Consider the following 19,546-nt stretch of genomic DNA (forward strand, 5'->3'; position numbering starts at 1 on the left):
AATCCTCGGGACAGGTGGTTGCTAATCAGCAAATCGAAATAGCTGATCTGCAATCGCTCTGTCGTATGTTAAGCAGGGTAAGAATTACACACATCTACAACAGTTGCGACTGTAATATGAAAATTGTCTCTGTAATATTTCCTGTCTTTTTTTTCTCTGTTGAAGGATTTGGACAAAAGCCTAGCCGCGCAGAAAGCCTTGCTGCAACAGCAACAGGAATTGGAAGCCGAGTCAGCCGAGATGCAAGATTTCCTCCAAGAAGAGAAGGCCACCTTGGCGGATGCACTCAAGGACGCCGAATTGGAGGTGCGTATCTTTTAAATTCGCTTTTTGAAATACGAAAAATGTACCGTTTGTTTCATATTTGTTTATCTTTTGTAGCTCAAGAAGAAGGGGGAAGCTTTAAGTCAAAGAGAGACGGAACTAGAAAGGCAGACGGAGGAGTGTAAGCATTTAGTGCGAATTAGCGAACAAAGAAGGTATGTATCGTATGAAAACTGTTGACAATATTTATATTAAACGTTATAAATTGTATTTTAACGATTACTTTTTTGTCCGTTTTTCTTTTTAGGCAAGAGAATTTATCAATGAGCCTAAAATTGAGTGCTGTCGAACGAAGAAGTAGGGAACTTCTACTCACTCAGGGCGCTGCCATGTCCGGAGCGGCTGTAGCTCTCTCCGGACTTAGTACCAGATTGGAAGGATTAATAGATCAATTGATTGCGTCGTATAATATCTCAATAAAGGATCTTGAGGTAAGCATAACGATGGAAATGCTCTTTTCTACGCGAACAATTTTTCCCTTATAAATTTAATAATTAAGAAATTATTTTCTTCGGTCATTGTTAAATATAATTTTTTTAAAATATTTTTTAAAATAATTAAGATATTATTTTCTTCGGTTATTATTAAATGTAATTTTTTTTCTCCCCAAAAAGGATGTTATATATCATAACGAAGCGTACAGCAGAAGTAACAGTAGCGTGGAGTCTAGTCCGGTTAGCTCTAAGCAGAGTTTAAAGGAACGCACGCCGAGCCCGAAGAGCGGGTCTTTCGTTTCCGCGGTGATCAGCGCTATTCGGAACGCCGCGACGCATCCGTTCGCTGCGAGAAACAACATCGATAAAAAGTCCAGTTTAGATTCGTCTAAACAGATTTACAAAGGTAATGTAGGCTGCAAGTAAGATTACGATAAGGAGATGATATATTCAGATGTGTTAAAGGTACAACTTTTATTTTCTAGAACTAAGTATGGAATCGTCATCCGACTTGCTTGACTTTGAGACTGAGCCGTGTTTGATGATGGAAAGCGTTCTGGAAGACGTACCTTTGCCGGACACGTATTCGCACAATATGGTGTCGAGCAGCGATTCTCTCCGCCGAGCACTGAGCTTCTCCGAAGCGTCGGACGAGCACACAAGGAAGACGAAGTACGGCGACGAGTGTACTAGTCTCACGAATCTCACCCAGGCAATCTTGCATCGCCGTAAGGCAAGTGATCTGAAGTGAAATCAAACTCGAAAAGTGAAAAGTTAAAAATACATACATCATATTAATAATTATTATTATGTGAAAATTTGCAGGTGGAGGACGAGGGCGACGACGATTGCGACTCTGTGAGCGAATCTGACACCGGGACCAATGACGGTCCTGTACCCTTGACGGATTACTGTCCATCCGTGGATCTGGTCGATCAAGTGATCGAGGTGGACAATCTCGTTACCAAGCTTCTAAAAGTGCTGCGAATTATACAGCTCGACAACGATACGTGCATACAGGAATTGAAAGAGGACAAGTGAGTTCAATATAGACCCGATACGAAATTGCAACAATTAATCGGCAATAATTAATCGATTGAAACGTCACTATTTTGCAGGTCTAACTTGGAGATAAAATTAGAAGCCGCCGTAACGGAGTTGAACGAGCTTCGCAAGATCATCGATAATCTTCATCAGACGCCGGAAGATGTCCTGAACAACGTGCCGGATCGGCGACGCAGCGTTGTGGAGAATTGCCGGATTTTGCTCAAAGAAGTAATCGCCGGCGATGTCGCCGATACATTTTTATAGTATGCTTCCCCCACGCTACTGCCATATCTCCAACATAAATTATTGACTTTCCTGCAAGAGCTGTCAAATGATATAATTCCCCTGTAAGGTAAGGAGAAATTTTTAAATTTAACGAGGCCGTACTTGCTGTTAATAGCAGTCTCGGCGAGATAGACTGAGGTCCTCTCGATGTGATCGGGGCGATTTTCGCTTAAATATATTTTAATATATCTTATTACTTTCTTATTCTTCCTAACTATTTATAAATAATTTCAATTCTTAAGAATGCCCATGTCAATTTTGAGAGGCTGAATTATTATAAACATCGACGAACGTTTTATTGTTAGTTATAAAAATGGAATTTCTAATTTTGGCGTGAATCAATTTTTAAAAGAACTCAGCGTATGAATTTTGAATTACATATACTCTCCCTTTTATCGTAACTATACTTTTGTGCGCTTTATAGTGTTAATTCCAAAGCTGAACATAATAGTGTACATGTGTATATTGATACCGACGATTGTACGTCGAGATTGCAAAGAATCAAATTTTAACGAATACGGGCTCGTCGCTGTTTTTAAAACAATTGTACAAAAAAAAAGATTATTTAAAGAATAAATTGATTTTAATTAAAATTACTATCAACTATATATGGTTAACTACGTAGCATGTAGAACGATATTTAAAGGGTATTTAATTTGCTGATTTTACATTATATTTTTTCCCATCAGCATTGAGCAAAATACATTCACGAATAACGATTTTGAATATATATTTGTAAATGTATTAGCGTATGTAAAATATATATTTTATATGTCTAAATTATATTTATGTCTAAATGTATATTTAACATATATTTGAATACATTACGTGATACGCTGGCACACCTTTTGTGAAAATATGGAATTGTAAATCGTTATTCACGAATGTATCGTATCCAATACTGATTCCCACCGAGTTGATCGTAAAATTTTATGTTCAATATATAAAGTAATTCTGCAATATGTAAAATTTATTAGTTTCATAAATAAAAGATCAATTTTAAGATTTATTTTAGTTACAATTTTTCATTTGTGATGAACAGGGTATCCTACATTTAAGTCTTAATCTGTTGCATAATTGAAAACATGATAAAAGGTATCTGAATTCTATTCGCCATCATTCTTGTATTCGCCATTAAATTCTATTATCTTAAATTTAAGATAATAGCATTTAATGGCGAATACAACGAGTGCAAGATACTATCGGGTAAAACGGGTAGAATTCAGATACTTTTTATCATGTTTTCGATCATGCAACACTTATCACTGTATGACATCTGAGAAGATAGTGAAATTTTACGATAAATCCGTACATATAAAATAAAAATGCTTAAAAAGCTTCTTAATAGGCGAGGAGAGAAAAAAAACGTTTGTGCGATATTTTGTGTGTTGCGTCGTAAATACATATGTGGATACTGAAGCAACGCAATCGCCCATTTACATTGTATACACTGGATAAGGTCAAGATGAAATCGTCGTTTCTGTAATTTCGTGTATTTTAAAAAAGCCATCTTTTAAGTTACAGAGAGAAATAAGCTCGGCGGATAACGCTAATATTAGCGCGTTTATTGATACTTAAGACACCATATAAATGCGTGGTACGACATCGAGTCGATCGCGTCGATCATACACGTAACTATTCTACGAGTACTCGTCCATCATCCCTGTAGATGCAGATATCCTATCCCTGTGGAAAGAGAGAGCACGGTACTTTTCAAAAATCTTATTTGAGAATGCATATCATGTATAGTTTGAAACGCCAGAATGATTGAAAGTGATTGCGTTGGAAGGAAAGGGAAATACCGTTTTCTTAATGTATGCTATAGGAATCGCGTATTGCGTATTGGAATCGCGAGCATCGAGCGATCGTTTTAGTGCACGCTCGTGCCTTGCGCATGACGTATGCTACGTATCAGGGGCGCCAAGAAATTCGCCAACCGTACAGCTGGTTGTCTGGAACACAAAGAAAGTCGAGAAAGTGAATATACACAGTGAATTATTTTTTATAATTATATTGAAAGATTGAAAATTATACGCGTGATACGCGGATTTGCAATAAGATCGCAGAATTAAGATTGATAATAATAATTATAATTAATTGTATCAATAAAATTGATTATCAGAACAGCGACACCGAAGCAGATGGATTTCTTACTTATATAGAATTGTCTTCGAGATCGGCAAGTCGGTTTTATTCTGGAGGCTGTCGATGGCGGGCTTGTCCGGCTCGTCGATGGACTGGATGGTCGAGGATGCGTGGTCCTGGCTGGAGATCGGCAAATTGGGCTGCGAGGTGCCACCGGCGGCGCCGGCCAGCAGCAGTGCCTCGACCGGCGCGAATACGAATACGAGACCGTCCAAGTGGATGCGGTAGTTGTCGGTCCCGTTTTGCCGCTGGTCGTAGTACTCGACGATGTCGGAAATCGTGGGCGTCGGCGCGGCGGTGGCTACAGCTGCCTCATCCTGCGGTATCACCTCGGAAGCGATCTCGGGCTTAGCCTCGGTCTGGGACTCGACCTTGGACGCGGTCTGCGACTCGATCTTGGACTCAGTCGTGGACTCGGCCAGCTTGTCGGTGACGGGTAAACACTGAACGCTCGCGCCGAAGAACGCGATGAGCAGCACGGTCTTGAACACGCGCATGTTGATTGATAACATTGATGAGCGGCTACTTGTCGAGCTACCTTCCACTCGACTGCAACTCTCGTGTGCTTATCGGTCCCTTGACCTTCACTCTCTTGACCTCGGTCTGTCTTCTATCTGTCCAGTCCTGCCGTCTACTCGGTTCCGATTCCTGAGTTATGACCTTCTACACGATCCCGCTTGAAGCCGGTGACTTCGGAAACAGACTGCAGGACGCTTCCTGTTTTCGGCTCCGAATTTGCCGAGTTATTTCTTACTCGACGGGAACGTGGGGTCGGGCCAACCACTTTTTGCGACTCTTAACGAGATGACGCCCGGGAGCGTGATTGGACCAGTACCGCGAGATGCGACGGGCGGGCGAAACGACGTTGGAGAACGTGTCCGGACAACACGGTGGATGCTCGAGGTGTGATGACCGGGCGATGTCTCGTACCAGAAGACGATTCCGATCCCCACCTGGGCGATCCGAACCTGAGCCTTCCTCTTCGGTCGGTTCTAGAAACGGATCCCCGGAAAAGTTCAAGAACCTCGGCGTACTGATGGCAACCTGCCGGTCGCTAACGGCACATACATCGTCACGGCACTGTTGATACGCTGTAAAACTCTTGTAATTTATGCAAAGATCGGAGGAGAGATTCGCTTCAACTTGATTAAATCTGAGCTATACCTTCCCAATTCGCAATTTTGTGGACCAACGTTTCGTATAAAGTCGACGATACATTCGAGAAGGTATATTATTTTACATTAAAGAATACTTTTACTTAATAACGAGTTCCCATGTTTTTTTTTTCTCATCATCTCTCAATTCTGAGATTGAGAATTTTTAATACGCAAAGTTTCTAATTAAAATTGATGAAAGATTGTTATTTGTAATGTCAAATATAGATAAAGTCTTGTCATTTTTTGTTTTCAGTCACTCGTAATTCAAGAACTTTTCATCTTGCGGCTAATTGCATTTTTCTCCATTTGAGTCTCCAGGTGAGAGAAGAGCAACGCGCGAAGCTGGAAACGATCCTCGTGATATTCCTCGAGCATACTCCTCCTCTCCTTATTATATTCGGATTACAAACGAAACCGCCATCGAGGGAAAGGACCGTGATGGTATATTAATAGCGTTAACGATATTCAAGGATGGAGACGCCGCGCCGCCGGTGGGACTGCTGAAGCTGGCTCCTGGTCCTCATCAGCGACGTATCAATCGCGCGTCGAATGTCCCTCGCGGCGATAACCAGTTTTATTCAAAGGAAAAGGAGGAGCGAGTAGACGGTAAGGGGGAGGAAGGGGGAAACGCGATGATGCCAAAGACAGAGCGTAATAGTTATCACACGCGTTGCGCGAATATATATACATACGCGATGTACGTAGGTGTTGCGCACATCTATATAGTCACCAATCTCGTGTAAAGGGCAATGTCCTATCGTGGCCGTTCGCGGTGGAGTTCGTTTCCCCGATCTACCGTCTCGCGGCTTGGCGCCTATTACCGTAACCTTGCCCTTGCTCTTTCTCTCCTCTCGCTCGCGCTTCCGCCTCGCGAACCTGGGAACCGAATCATCGCCGCCGGTTCATTGGGGAACGACCAGGAACGACCTTCGGTTTCTGGAAAATTCCTGGGGCCGGTATGCGATGGTTCCCCCGCCTCCTCTTGCACGGCTGCCTCCGTCTCTCGGATTGGCGACGATCACGACTTAAAAAATTCCCAGGGTAAAGATCCAATTCCCGATAGGCGCTATTTATATATACCGCGGCGATAAGAAAAGAACGAGTAGAAAAAGTACAGAAAGAGGAAAAAATAGCACGGGTAATCTTTATACACTTCTATAATCGCTAAGAGAGCTTATTTGAATATGGAAAGGAAAGTAAAAATTAAATTACAATTAAATTAGAGTTGTAGAGGGATTAGATTTGCTAATATAAATTTTTCTTCCGCGATTTTCCCTTACATTTTAAATACACACCCATGTTGCTGTTGTTTAAATATTTTTATTGATTAAGTACCTTAATAGATACATGCAGTGTATAAATCTTCATACGTTCGTATAAAACTTTATATAAAACGATAATTATCTCGCATTCAGCGCGTTTTAAATGCTAAATTAAATTAATCAAATATAATTCGTTACTCGTTCCGTTCTGTCTTGCTCCTGCACTAATAAGCGAAAGAAATATTCTTTTTATCGATATAAATGCAATAGATCTGACATAAAATTTATGCTAAATAAAACATCGCATGAGATATCTCGCATAATAACTAGTATATTTTAATGTCAAATTTTTAAGAACTACAGCCATGTGTGGGAACTTAGAGCTAAAGGGAGTCGGCCGAGCCGTCGGATTCGCAGACGCCGGACGCGTCGCGACGTCGTCCTGGGCCGCAGTTCTCGACGCCGTCGCCCAGCAGACTCAGCTCCTGCTGCTGCTTCTCCTCCTCCTCCTCGGCGAGCGCCGGAGACACGTCGTTCTTGTCGACGTTCGACGCAGGCGGCGCGACGTCCCCCTCGCCCCTTCGAGGCAGCTGCTTCTTCAGCGACGTTCCCGGTCGTCCCGGCTCGTCGTCGGGATTCCAGACGTTCCCGACCACGTTCCGCGCCCGGCCGCCGTCGCCCGTCTTGGGCCTCCCGGACGTCTTCCTCACGTTCACGAAGTATCCCGGAACGGACGGCACCTCGCGGCTCTTCGGGAAGTCGAAGTTCTTCACATTTCTCGCGGCTCTCCCGGCCTCCTCCTTTTCCGGGGTCTGCCCGTCGCCGACGGGTGTCGGCCGCTGTTCCGAGACGCTCGACGTTTCCGCGTCCCCTTCCGCTTTTCGCACCGAGCTCTCCTTGTCCGGACGATTTTCATTTATCTGTACGACTTCCACGGCATAGGCGGGTGAATCGTCTTGCTGAACTGTCTCCTCGCCTTTGATCGATTCTTGTCCCTTCGAGCGGAATAGCGAGAGATCGAGGTGCTCGATAGCCGACAACGCCGGCTCAATTAAGTCGGAGTTAACCGGGGTCAGCGGGAAGACCGCGACGAAGAGGAGGTTCTCCAGCTTGACGTCCGCGTTGAAATTGCCGTTCTGCCGTTGATCGTAATATCTCTTCGGTGGAGCGGCGCCAACCTTGGCGAGCGCGAGGAGCGCCGTGCCGAGGAAGAACAACGTCCGGACCATCGCCATCCTCGTGGTGTATATACGTGGTGCCGTATCGATCGCACGCAAGGATCACGAGGTGCACCGCTGCGCTTCGATCTCTCGGAATACAATGCTCTGCGGGAAACGCGAGCGAGACGAGCGAGGTCCTTTCCGCAACTGCGACGATCGCGCGAGTAGCGGGCCCGCCGTACTCGCACTCCGGTTGTCGAGACCGTTGCTCGAACCGGTACACGGAATCTGTATGATAGGGGGATCCATTTCTCGCCGCAGGATTATAGGACACGCCACGTGTAGGAAACGTGGCGTGGGAAACGATACCGATCGCCGCCCGGTCACACCGACGCCGGATCGACGTACGGATCGGAACGTGTCGCGGATTTCGTGCGCACAGTTAATTGCGTGAGTTACAAACAAACGTTCAGACGGTAGACTCAAGAGTGACGATTAAGAGAGGAGCCAAGAGTTGAAATGAACGAAGGTAAAAAATGCAAGTGAGATAAGAATGAACGATTTGCGGTTCCTCCTGCGAGTATATTTTAATCAGGTTTTTTTACGTTTTTTTTTTTAGGAAAAATCCCGGATTTCGACGTTCGCCAATGTCAGGAAGCACGGCACTGTGCACTGTTAGGTCTGTTTTTTATAGCTGAACTGGCTTCAGAGTTTGTCTTTCTTCTTCCAATGTAGAAAGAGAAAGATAAACTGTGAGCAGCAGTTCAGCTATAAAAAACAGGCCTGTTAAATCCATAGTGTCAAATTTAACTTTATTTAAATCGTCACTGCTCCTACTTAATATATTACAGTTATTTTTAACTAAAACACTAGATAGCTATTTTTAAATAAAACAATGAAATTTAACCCACATTTGGGTTAAATTTGAACTGTTTTAAATTATTTAACTCTATTGTTTTAGTTAAAAATAACTGTCATATTAAGGACAGTGGCGACTTAAATAATTGGTTAAATTTGACCCTATGGATTTAACAGTGTGGGAGAAAGCGCGCCGAGTGCTCCGCGGAGATGATTATCGCGTTACGAAAGTGCTAAATGTGGAATTCGTTTGCGAGGGCAAAACGTGAGCGTAAAGTCAACATGTAATATATATGGCACATCATCAAAGGACATTTATTTCCAAATTTACTCCCATCAGCTGTTGCGCCCCGAATCCCCGGTCGATCGAGGGAGGATGACCCGATCGAGCGGAGGGAAGCATCCGGCCGCGTACTCGCGGTTGTTGTACTCACGGCAACAGGCGACTCAGCAGCCACGGTCGACTCGCTCGTCGACAGCGGCCGTCGCCGGTCGGAACGTATCCAGATCTGCAGCGCTTTTGCGAGCGCAGGGCGTGCACGGGTTTCACCGTGGTCGAGGAAGCTGACCCGGCTCCGTCCTCCTCTTCGCCCGGCTGACTCTTGTCGTCGTCGTCGTTATCCGCATTCGGCGTCGTATCGCTCGCGGTGCCGTTCGACGGATCAGCGCTCGGGATGCCCTCGCCCTGGGACAGCGTCGTATCGCCCGTCGCCGCGGCCGGGCTTGTGTTAGCGACAGACGCCGGGACGGACGAATTTTGCGACGGCAGCTGCTCGGGTACCTGCGTGATATCGTTCTTCTCCGTGCTCGTCGTCGCGGGACTCGTCGTGGTGGGCTTGTTGCCCGGCTTGACGGTAAAGTCTGCGTAATCGTAGAAGTAATCGTAGTCCTGCGAAGGCGAACACGACGTCGACGGTGAATATCAACATTTATCAGCGGTACTCAAAGCAATCTATTATTATTATTATGCAGCGTAAAACGCGAAATATGTAATTTGCATTTTTATGCATTTAAATGTACAAAATGTATTTTCTGAGTATAAAGTGTCTAAAATGAACTTTATAAATTGCAGGCTCGCTTCAATCTCGCATCGAACTCATGTACATGTAGAACCAATGTAACGCAGTTACAAACTGAAGAAAAGCTTCGACTGTTCCTTCAACGACGAAGTTTGGAGTAACGCAGCAAAATCAGAGTAGGTATATATCGTAGTATATATCGTAGTACAAAATTTATATGCTATCTCACAAATCTTCTCTACTGCTAAGGAAAGAAATGTGAGATAATTCGAGAAAAGAAAAAATGGGGAAAAAACACTACGAGAACAATGGAAAAGATTGCTTCCAATGGAGTTGGAGAAGAGGACTAAGAAAAAAAAAAGAGGATCTCTCTCTCTCTGCGAAAGGATTTACCGTGTAATCATCCAGGAGCTCGGAGTTGAGCAGCGCGATCACCTGCACGTCTTTCAGCTCGATTTGCACGTTCGTGTCGCCGGTCTGTCGCTGATCGTAGACCTTCCTGGCCGTCGCGGGGGGCGTCGCGGCGACGACGACGCGGCAGGCCGCGAAAATGAGGAGACCGCGTAGGGCGAGCATGATGATCACACGTCGATGCGGCTGCGATCGAGCCGGACGTGGCGAGGACTGAAAAATGGATAGAGGCGGACGCCGCGCGTCCGCGGGAGCCCGATCGCGGGCTGGTCGCCTCCGGCGGGAACCCGGCGCCGCGTCGCGCCGCGCCGCGCTGACGGGGTCGGCCGGTTCGCCCGCGCCTCGCGCCGCGGTACAAAAACCGGTATACACGTAACCTGTTACCCGGCTCGGGTGGACACCTCGAGCGTCGTCTCTCGTATTCCCCGCGTGTGTACTCTCTGTCACCTCTCTGTCCGCCGGCGAGTTTTCGCACGGCGACGAGTACGATGCCCGGCCGTTGCCCTCTCTCGCCGCGCGGCTCTATACGCGTTCTACCTTGACAGCCGGCCTTCGGAACGCGCCGCACAACATCGCGTGTGTACGCGCAATCGGATCGCCGCGCTCGCGTATATGTATGTATATATATTTTCGTATCGTACATTGTACCACGCCTCCGTGGCTCCGGTCGTCATCAGAAGTGTTTGCACGTGCCCGTGACGATCTCGACGAGAGGGGCCCCGGGCGAGACGGGCGGGACGGTAACGTCCACTTGTATTGGCACCCCGCCACGAGAGATTCACTCGGTCGAACGCTTCGTAGATATGTACAAATAAAGAGTAAAGCGGAATGAGAGGGAAACGAGAAGCGCTCTTGAAAGAATTGAGAGCCGGCCGTTTCACGTACCGTATCCTCGCCTCGTGAGTCTTTGCAATATGTATCGCTATTTGTAATTTGTTTGCGCCTCTCGATAAAATGTTTAAGTCTTTCTAACATGTGATCTTATCGTGAGATCGATCGCAGACTATATACGACTCGGTGAGGGAATATCTCTGCGGAACGATGCAGGAAGTCTCTCGCGTTGATTCGCATGTTAATTTTAATTATAAACGTATATCTCTATCTAAAACTTTGAATGACTTCAAAACTGAAAGTTTGAATTTCATGAATATATTATGTATAGTATCTACGCTTGTGTGTTATCATATAAATTAGAAAAGCGAAACAGAGGCGTCCCCCAATATAATAATCATTTTACCTCCTTCAGAGGTGTCAGGTAGAAATGTGACAAATAAAATTATCGGACACGAATAAAATATTATTTCAGGAAATAGAACTACATCTACGAGGATTACTTTTCAACAACAATCTGGCTTTTCTCCTTTTCACAAGCAATCTTATATTTTGGTATGCGTGATAAATCTCCCTGGCAAAAAAAAAGCGGATTACGCGCGTAAAATCAGATTTTAATGACATAAAATTCCGGCGTCAATCATTCGAAAAACGCGCGCGTTTAAGGCCAGCGGTTCCGCTCGCGACTCTGCACTTTTCTCCTCACCCCTCCCCCTCCCCTCTCACCCACGACGTTCGGAACGCGAAAGTGTATGTGAGAGATGCAACTAATTTCGCTCTTTCTCGTAGCTGAACTTTTCATATATTTTATTTCTCCTCTCTTTCCCTCCGCCGTCCAGTTTCTCCTATTCATTTCATCCCAAGTGTAAAAAATTATGGTACAGATATACAAGAAACAGTCTCTTCGGGGGAAAGAGGGGGGGGGGGTCGTGCAGACGGAAGTGCAGGTGCAGACGGCATTCCCGGAGTGGCACGCGCGCCGCTGCTGCACCTGCCTGCACCTCGCGAGCGTGCGTGTCGTAATCGGCGAACGATGCAAACAACGGTAATCTGTCACCTCACGCCGCAGCACGCCCGATTATAAATATGACGCCGAGGCGAGATGTCGCGCGCCGCCGCGTGCGCGCGTAGCGGCCCCGTGCAGGGTGCGGAACGTCGTCGCCGTCGTCAGCGGGACCGTCGCGCAACGTCGGGACCGTGTCGTCCTCGCCGCCGCCGCCGCCGCCGCCGCTGCCGTCCGGACCGAGGATCCCGCGGCGCAGCTTTTGACACTTTCGGCGCGGCGCCCCCGTTCACGCGCTCCCCGTGGGATGCGCGCCCGCCGCACTCGTAGCAGTGGTAGCGCATCGTCCGTTGTTTACCTTTCGGCCTGACCCTCGCGTCATCGGCGAACCCCTATCATGCTACGCGCTGACACGAACGATGCTCCAATTTTTTAAGAAGATTGGTAATTATAAACGTAGCACGTAGCTCTTGGCACGCCGCGACGTGGATTTACGTTATCGCCTCCCTTCGTCTAGCACGCGCAGGTCTCGCCATCGAGACTGACCTCCTGACATTTGCAACACGCAACACGTTTTCTTTCTCTCTCTCTCTCTTCCTTTCCCTTTTTCTTTCGCTACTGTCTCTACCGAGACTTTTGGAAATTGCCAGTCAATTGGCAATTATCGTCCATTCGAATTGGAACTTTGCCTATTTAATGCATGTATCTTTCTCTTGTGTACATTCAAAACTAAATTATGGTAAATGGCATGTTTACAACAGCACGGTTTCCTTCTTCATGCGCTTCAACTGAATACTGATTGACATTTAATTTTCGTGCGAATAAAATTGCGTTGAATTTGATGCTTGTAGGACAAAGGGATAAGTCCGGATTATCAGAAACCTCACCCACAAGATCGACGAGCTCGGGTAGCTTCCTGGCAGATGCATTCAACGGCGGCGCGTCGTCCATTCAGACGCCCTCGGGTGTGCTGTGCAATCTCGAGGAGGAAGAGGAGGAGGAGATCCTCGGCAATGACGTCGAGGAAGCGTGCGCCTTCAGCTCCCGGCTGTCCAAGGCTCTGCCGGAGGTGCTCAAGGACAAGAGCGCCCTGGGTTACTTCATCCAGTTTATGGACACCAGAAAGCGCATAGCCCTCATCAAGTTCTGGCTGGAGGTGGAGTGCCTGTGCAGCGCATCCGGGATGCCCGACGCACAGATAGTCAGACAGTCGAATCAAAAGGAGATGCTGGACGCCTTGCCTACTTCGTTGGACGATAACGAAAACTTCAGCTGCGACACGCTCGACGGCGGCGATGTAGATACGCGAACGGGCGGGGGGGTACCGTGCGACGAGAGAGCGGGCGATGCGACGTCCAACGGTATGCCAAAGACTAGTCAAACGGCGGGTGAAACGCGACAATCAAATCACGATTGCGGAGATAATAGGAGACACGACGCGACGACGACCAGGCAGGACGCTTTGAGAATTTACAGGAAGTACGTTCTCAAGGAGGCTCTGGGTGTAAATCAAATATCCGAGGAGTTGAAGCTAGATATGGAGAGGGCCATCGTCCAGGAAAACATTGAGCCTATATTACGGTGCCTATCTGCTGTTCAAAGCATAGTATACGATATATTAGAAAACGAGTGAGTGTGACGCATGTATTGATACGTGCCGTATCGAATAAATAGTATATATTAAAAAATTTATTTCACCTTTCGCAGGTATATTAATGATTTTTTACGAAGCGAATTTCACTGCAAGCATCAAATCGACGTGCTCACCAGTGGCAATGTACAACTAGCAGATATATTGTACAACGAGACAGCGTTCTTTTACTTTATGGAGGTTTGCATCGTATTTCTCAATCGTTACTTTCATAAAAAAAAAACTTTTGTAAGAAATTTCTTGCCATTCTTCACATTCTAGTTCATGGAACTCGAGAATAAGCGAGAGCTGTTGGATTTTTGGATGTCGGCTATAAGTTACAAACAGAATCTCTTGGAGAAGAAGGGAGCGGCTAATCCTGAAGAAGCGCAATCTGACGCCGTTATTATATATGAGAAGTAAATGTCTAAAATTCACCCGCACTAGATCTCTTATTTAGCCTTATTTATAATTTTATTGTATAATCAAACTTATATCTTGTTAGTCTTATTTATAATTTATTGTGTAATCAATTTCAAGAGTCTTTAATTGGTTTTAATTTCTAAAATATTACGCGAGTAGACGCGAAGAAAAAAAAAAGGAAAATCTATACGAATTGTTACTGTTCTCACAGGTATTTTAGCTTACAAGCGACCATGCCTCTTGGATTTAGCGACAAGATTCGTTTCCATGTGGAGCAGAATATCTGCCGCGAGGACGCGGGTGGCCCACAGCCGGATTGTTTCGATAGACCCAGTAAAATTGTATATAATTTTCTCAATAAGGTACGCTCACACATTTATTGCACACACAGATTTGTCTACAACACACACCGGCGGCACGCGCTACACAGACTCTGGCTCGCGTCAAGGTAGTTGTATTAAATTCAATACTCTCTTCCAGCATTATCTCCCGGCGTTCTTATCGTCACAGCTGTATTATAAATACTTATCGGAGCTAATCAGCACGATTCAGACCAGTCCGTGTCCGAGTTTACATTCCAAGATAAGAAGAACAGGTTGGTGTCGATCGTCGATTCCAATAACACATTACTAATCTTGAAAGATATTAAAGAATGTATCTTCAAAAATATTTATGTTTTCACTTGCAGGTTCAGATTGCAGCAGCGAAGTAAGCTCCGTGTGTACTAGTATGCCAAGTATTTCTCAAATAGGAAATAATGGCAGCAGATTACCTGATAATAAGAAAACTATCAGTAGTCACTTGAACATCGACACCAGGCAACTTTACGATCCAGATTCCCTGTGGCGACGTAATAAATATAGGTATTGAACAGTTTAGCACACAATACTAAGTTCTGTACTAATTTGTAAGTCACAAATAATTCGATGTACTTTGTAGGTTGAGCATTGGTTACGTCGACTACTTAGGTAGATTTATTACTGAAATCGAGCCAGATCCTCAAAGGAAATATGGTAAGTCACATTCAAATTTGAAGTCTAAGCTGACGTACATATGAGATTGTATAAACTCACACGTCCATGAATTTCAGAATCTCGCCTAACTCGTGTTGTAAAACGATTTGTAAATATAGAACAAGATAAGGTAAATATTTTACAGTACACTGTACCTCTACAATACTTTCACAAATAAAAGTACTTTTAAAGTACTCTATCACATGTAAATAAATTATCCCCATTCCTCTTTTATTAACGAATCATTTTAATATTATATACTATACTTTTAAAGTATTAAAATGATTCGTTAATAAAAGGAGTAGGGATAATTTATTTACATGCGATATGCATTCAATTAATGCTCAATTATTACTCACTGTTACGCACAGGCTAAAGAGGAGTTAGCATGGAGAATCGCCGAGATGATCATTCGTGAAATCACGTCTCTAACGCTTGGCGCTTCGAATCTTCCCTCTTGATGGTGTGAACTTGACCTGATGATTCTGAGGCTTAATTTTTCCTCAAGTATAAGATATCTTATGTATTTTTGTGTGTAAGTAAAGCTTTGTCTTTTTATTTTAAATGTTAAATGTTTAGCGTAACAATGCTGCAGACTTTGCCAAAGTGCCAACCCGATAAATGAAAAATTCATTTTGTAACACAAGACATCTCAAAAAGGAAGTATGTAGTAATCGCGTAATACTCTCGTAAATTCTGATGTTTTTTACATATTTTCATATTTTGCATCTTGGCATAACAACGAAACAGAGACTTGAATTTGCTAATCAATCCGAATTTACAATTTATGTAAATAACTTTATTAGAAATCGATATAATGTATATTTTAGTATCTTTACAATTCGTTGCATAAAATAATTTATAAGAAGAATCTTATAAGCAGCATAATCTGTAATATTTTTTGTAACTATTAAAGATCTTCCTATTCTATTAATTTATTATAAAATACTCGATGAGCAGAGAACAATAATTTTACGAATTCGCTATTCCTCCATCAGTCATCGTCAATTGTGATCCCAGAAGCGAGAAAATCAAATGAGATTCTTTTACCACTTATATTTATATGAATAAAAATCTTCATTCATGAAGAAATACTCATAGAATATGATAAAACAGATTTATAGTTGTGTCTGTCAAAATATATATAGAATATTTACAGTGATTTTCAGAAACTTTTTTCATTCTGTCTGAAATCATAGCAGTCATCTTTAGTTATTTTCATTCAAATTTGTCGATATCGTTCAATATTATTTTTCTTCTGACGAACTAATGCATAAGATGACTAATGCAGACATTGACGAATTCTTAAAGTATAAGATTTTGTACTTTTTTCATTGCCAATTTATACGATGCAGTTGATGTTAAAATAAGTGAAATGAAAATATATGTGAATGAGATATACATATGTACATATAATGATGCATGTGACCGCGCCGTTGAACGTGATATTATGATATAGAAGAAGATATATATTTTAACAGTATTTAGAGCGTATAACACGTAATGTTTAAGTACAAAATGTTATTAATAATGAGACCCCTATTATACATATGCTCTACTTCTATTTTGTTATATCTTTTTATTTATGAGACCATTATACAACGCATATTATAAAAAAGAATATTTATCTTTTAAAAAGGCACCTTATCTTTTAAAAGTAATTAAGTAGTTCGTTTATGTAAATCTTCTGTTTAAAAAACTTCTGCATAATGCGATTCCTTTTCGTTTCATATCCTTTTCGTTATTACAATTGAAAATACCGATTCTCTACAACTCTATATGTCTTAATATTAACAAATTACGTCTATCGACTTTGTGTTTATTATCGTGAATGTATAATGTATAAAAACTATTTTAATACAATTTCTCTGTGTAATATATTAAAAGATTCTATTTTATACAATATTTCTGTTATCGCAAGATCTTTTCGAAAAACTTTTTAATAAAATATTGCTTTATTCATGTCGAGACGTTCTCTGAGAAATCTTGCAAAAAAATCGCGCCTAAGCGGAAATGTGCGAGTCTGATTTTATAATATGTAAGAACTGACTTCATATATTAAATCTTTCTTTAACACTACGATATGGCATGATACTATTTACACTTTCTCGACAGTCTGGCAGTAAAATATCATAGATTCTTACAGGGACGAAGATCCGTTTATACTGATGTGCGGTATTTTCTGCTTGTATCCCGTTCGTGGATTCAGCAACGGAGACGATTCGGAAACGTGCACGTCGGTGTCTATCTTGGCATTCAGATTCATATTTATGCTCGACTTGAAATCTTGGCAACACTCAAAACGTAATTTCTCCCGTCTGGTCCACGATTGATAGACGATCGCGTTAAAGAACGCTTGGAGGGGATTCGTCACAGCCTGTGTCGATTAGAAATTGCCTCGATCAATTTCTGTACGTATTTATCCGTGCCACTTAAAAATGAACTACACGAAACTTACCATTATGTACCACAAAGTGATGATCGCCCGGATCGGCAGCTTAAACCACAGGGTCCACAGTAGTATCCCGTTAATTAGATTGGGCGTCCAGCACACGTAGTAGACCAGATTGATGAGCGCGAATTTCAGCCTGATCGTCTGTATCAACCTCCGCTCCCGGCTGGTCATCTGCGCCATGCTGTGCAGAACCACCGTCTCGAGGTCCCGAGTCGACGCGACGTACAGAATGGGATTCGCGATCATTACCACCGTCAGCAGCACGTAAGTGGCGAAGTAGTTCGGAAGGATGCGCAATATCGCACTCGACAACGACGTCAGGTTGTGGCAGCTGCAAGACATATACGCATTTGTGTTAGCCGTCGCTTTGCCGTTTTGCAAAACAAAAAAAAAACTTTTGCGGCCGCAACTTTCGGGCGGTACTTCTGAAATCTGACTTTGCATCGGGAATGTAGAGAGTGATCAGCCCGAACGACGTGAGGAAGGCGGGAAGCACCCAGGCCAAGATGTGATAGCACTTGGGACACCCGTTTTTGTCGCCCAGCAGCAGCTTCATGTCCACCGCGTAGCACAACGTCCATATCCACGTGGCCATGTAGAAGTACTGAATCCACGCCTGCGAGCAACAATTTCTCTCAGTTCCGTCCCGCAAACTTTCCGTACACCTCTGTCGAGCATACGAGAGTGTGCAACATTTACCGACAACACGGCGCAGAACACCACGTTCGACATGTCGCCCTCCATCGGCATGATGGACTTGAAATTCCTCCATAGCGCCGATCTCACGAATACACCTAATCGAGTACCAAACAATCAGATAAGATATCTAGTCTACCCATCTATCGCATCATTGTATTCGCTGATCAAAAGTAACTGTAATTAATTTATGTACTAATAATGCACTATCGGCATAATCAAATTGCAATAACAAACTAGACCTAAGGACGCTAAGAGATCGGCAACAGCGAGCCATACAATAATATCTCGTCCTCTGAAGAATCTCCTCCAACGATAGGAACTATTCGAATCCTCTCGGGGTAGTATCTGAAAAAATATTTTCCCTCAATTCTTAACGATGCCAATTTTGCTTTAATATTTTCAGGTATCTCTATCAATTTTACAATAACATTGCATGTGCAAATATATATTTTTCATTATGGCTATAATTAAACATTAAAAATATGTAAAATTATATTTCCCACTTTATTTAGATTATATTATCAAATATCACATATATGTATATGTCACAATTATTTAATAATATAAATACTTTCATACCGGTTTCTTTTAGCTGCACTTTTCCGTACACTTGCCACGTGGTAGAACAGGATAAATGTATATGCGGCGGAGAAAGAGAGAAGAGGCGAGGTATAAAAAGTGCAACCAAAACAAACGCATTGTGACAGAAAAGTTTCAATTTTTGAGACAATGTTTCTCAACGATTGATTCCGATCGTAATAAAGAAAGACTTGGGTCAATTCCCCCTCTGTTAGTTGCACGAATTAATTAAAAAAAAAATAAACGAATCGGCGGAGGGGAAAGCTCGCTCGCGGGGGCAACATGATAAACTGCTCGGAGATTTACCTGGTAAATCGCGCCTATCATGCCCATCGCCGACGAGAGCATGCACACCGTGTTGTACGCGTCCGTATTGAATTCCTCCATTATCGCTATCGCCCTGTCCGTTCGATTTGTGTGATGACAGCAAAACGTTTGTAGGGTCGGGTCGGCCATTGTTATCGGATATATGTTGTCGCGGTCGAGTCCAGCGTGCCTCTGCTCCGCCCGACTATCCTACTCGATCTAGTAACTCCGATAAAGACAAAACCGGAGTCGCTGCCCCACTCCGGCAAGCCGGCAGCCAGTCGATACGCGCTCGAGATATGAACTTTTGCTTATGATAAACGAAATATGTATATATTTCTGATACGAAACTGTCGGTGGAAATTTTTTTTTCTTTTTTTTCTTTATTGCAGCTTGGACAGATTTATCCATTACAGTCTGGCAATAAAAGTAATCCTATATAAATAATATACAAAATATTTTTTTCTTATTTTTGAATGCGTCACACGTTAAATTAATTGAATCA

General features: G+C 43.5%; 6 protein-coding genes across 8 annotated transcripts in view; 2 read left to right on the plus strand and 4 right to left on the minus strand.

Moving 5' to 3' along the window:
* The window catches only part of LOC105451033, a 14,671-nt gene extending 11,177 nt beyond the window's left edge, over positions 1-3,494 (plus strand). Inside the window, exons 4-11 of the mRNA XM_011691225.1 lie at positions 1-77; positions 166-306; positions 382-479; positions 572-755; positions 939-1,164; positions 1,244-1,491; positions 1,584-1,795; positions 1,877-3,494. The exon at positions 1-77 is cut by the window's left edge and continues 16 nt beyond it. Of these exons, the coding sequence (XP_011689527.1) occupies positions 1-77; positions 166-306; positions 382-479; positions 572-755; positions 939-1,164; positions 1,244-1,491; positions 1,584-1,795; positions 1,877-2,069 (1,379 nt within the window). The 3' untranslated portion in view covers positions 2,070-3,494. The remainder of the gene's footprint in view (positions 78-165; positions 307-381; positions 480-571; positions 756-938; positions 1,165-1,243; positions 1,492-1,583; positions 1,796-1,876) is intronic.
* Positions 3,495-3,567: 73 nt separating this feature from the next.
* LOC105451031 lies at positions 3,568-5,448 on the minus strand. Of its 2 annotated transcripts, XR_974539.1 has the most exons (3): positions 4,245-5,448; positions 3,893-4,042; positions 3,568-3,776 (listed from the first exon to the last, which is right to left on the minus strand). XR_974539.1 is itself a non-coding variant. In XM_011691223.1 (2 exons), exons 1-2 carry the CDS (start codon positions 4,745-4,747, stop codon positions 3,961-3,963), a joined length of 585 nt encoding a protein of 194 aa, XP_011689525.1. In that variant the 5' UTR covers positions 4,748-5,448; the 3' UTR covers positions 3,568-3,960. The 2 variants fall into 2 exon arrangements, 1 of the variants encoding a protein (XP_011689525.1); XM_011691223.1 differs by having other exon boundaries at positions 3,568-4,042.
* A 1,248-nt stretch (positions 5,449-6,696) lies between these two features.
* LOC105451034 lies at positions 6,697-7,928 on the minus strand. The gene has a single exon (XM_011691226.1). It carries the CDS (start codon positions 7,887-7,889, stop codon positions 7,038-7,040), a length of 852 nt encoding a protein of 283 aa, XP_011689528.1. The 5' UTR covers positions 7,890-7,928; the 3' UTR covers positions 6,697-7,037.
* Positions 7,929-9,102: 1,174 nt separating this feature from the next.
* LOC105451291 lies at positions 9,103-10,267 on the minus strand. The gene is made up of 2 exons (XM_011691662.1): positions 10,085-10,267; positions 9,103-9,561 (listed from the first exon to the last, which is right to left on the minus strand). The coding sequence occupies exons 1-2, from the start codon at positions 10,265-10,267 to the stop codon at positions 9,103-9,105; spliced, it is 642 nt and encodes a 213-aa protein (XP_011689964.1).
* A 1,998-nt stretch (positions 10,268-12,265) lies between these two features.
* Positions 12,266-15,533, plus strand: LOC105451035 (A-kinase anchor protein 10, mitochondrial). 2 transcript variants are annotated; one of them, XM_011691229.1, is made up of 10 exons: positions 12,266-12,380; positions 12,788-13,565; positions 13,644-13,767; positions 13,849-13,985; positions 14,201-14,351; positions 14,470-14,584; positions 14,678-14,852; positions 14,929-15,002; positions 15,080-15,132; positions 15,374-15,533. In XM_011691229.1, the coding sequence occupies exons 1-10, from the start codon at positions 12,356-12,358 to the stop codon at positions 15,461-15,463; spliced, it is 1,722 nt and encodes a 573-aa protein (XP_011689531.1). In that variant the 5' UTR covers positions 12,266-12,355; the 3' UTR covers positions 15,464-15,533. The 2 variants fall into 2 exon arrangements, with proteins under 2 accessions (XP_011689531.1, XP_011689530.1); XM_011691228.1 differs by lacking the exon at positions 12,266-12,380 and adding an exon at positions 12,551-12,675.
* Positions 15,534-16,591: 1,058 nt separating this feature from the next.
* Positions 16,592-19,272, minus strand: LOC105451036 (G-protein coupled receptor 143-like). The gene is made up of 6 exons (XM_011691230.1): positions 19,042-19,272; positions 18,396-18,501; positions 18,157-18,251; positions 17,895-18,073; positions 17,461-17,788; positions 16,592-17,379 (listed from the first exon to the last, which is right to left on the minus strand). The coding sequence occupies exons 1-6, from the start codon at positions 19,189-19,191 to the stop codon at positions 17,143-17,145; spliced, it is 1,095 nt and encodes a 364-aa protein (XP_011689532.1). The 5' UTR covers positions 19,192-19,272; the 3' UTR covers positions 16,592-17,142.
* Between the last annotated feature and the right edge of the window lie 274 nt (positions 19,273-19,546).

The sequence above is a fragment of the Wasmannia auropunctata genome, unplaced genomic scaffold, assembly GCF_000956235.1.
Source record: "Wasmannia auropunctata unplaced genomic scaffold, wasmannia.A_1.0 LD336053.1, whole genome shotgun sequence".
NCBI classification, from domain to species: domain Eukaryota; kingdom Metazoa; phylum Arthropoda; class Insecta; order Hymenoptera; family Formicidae; genus Wasmannia; species Wasmannia auropunctata.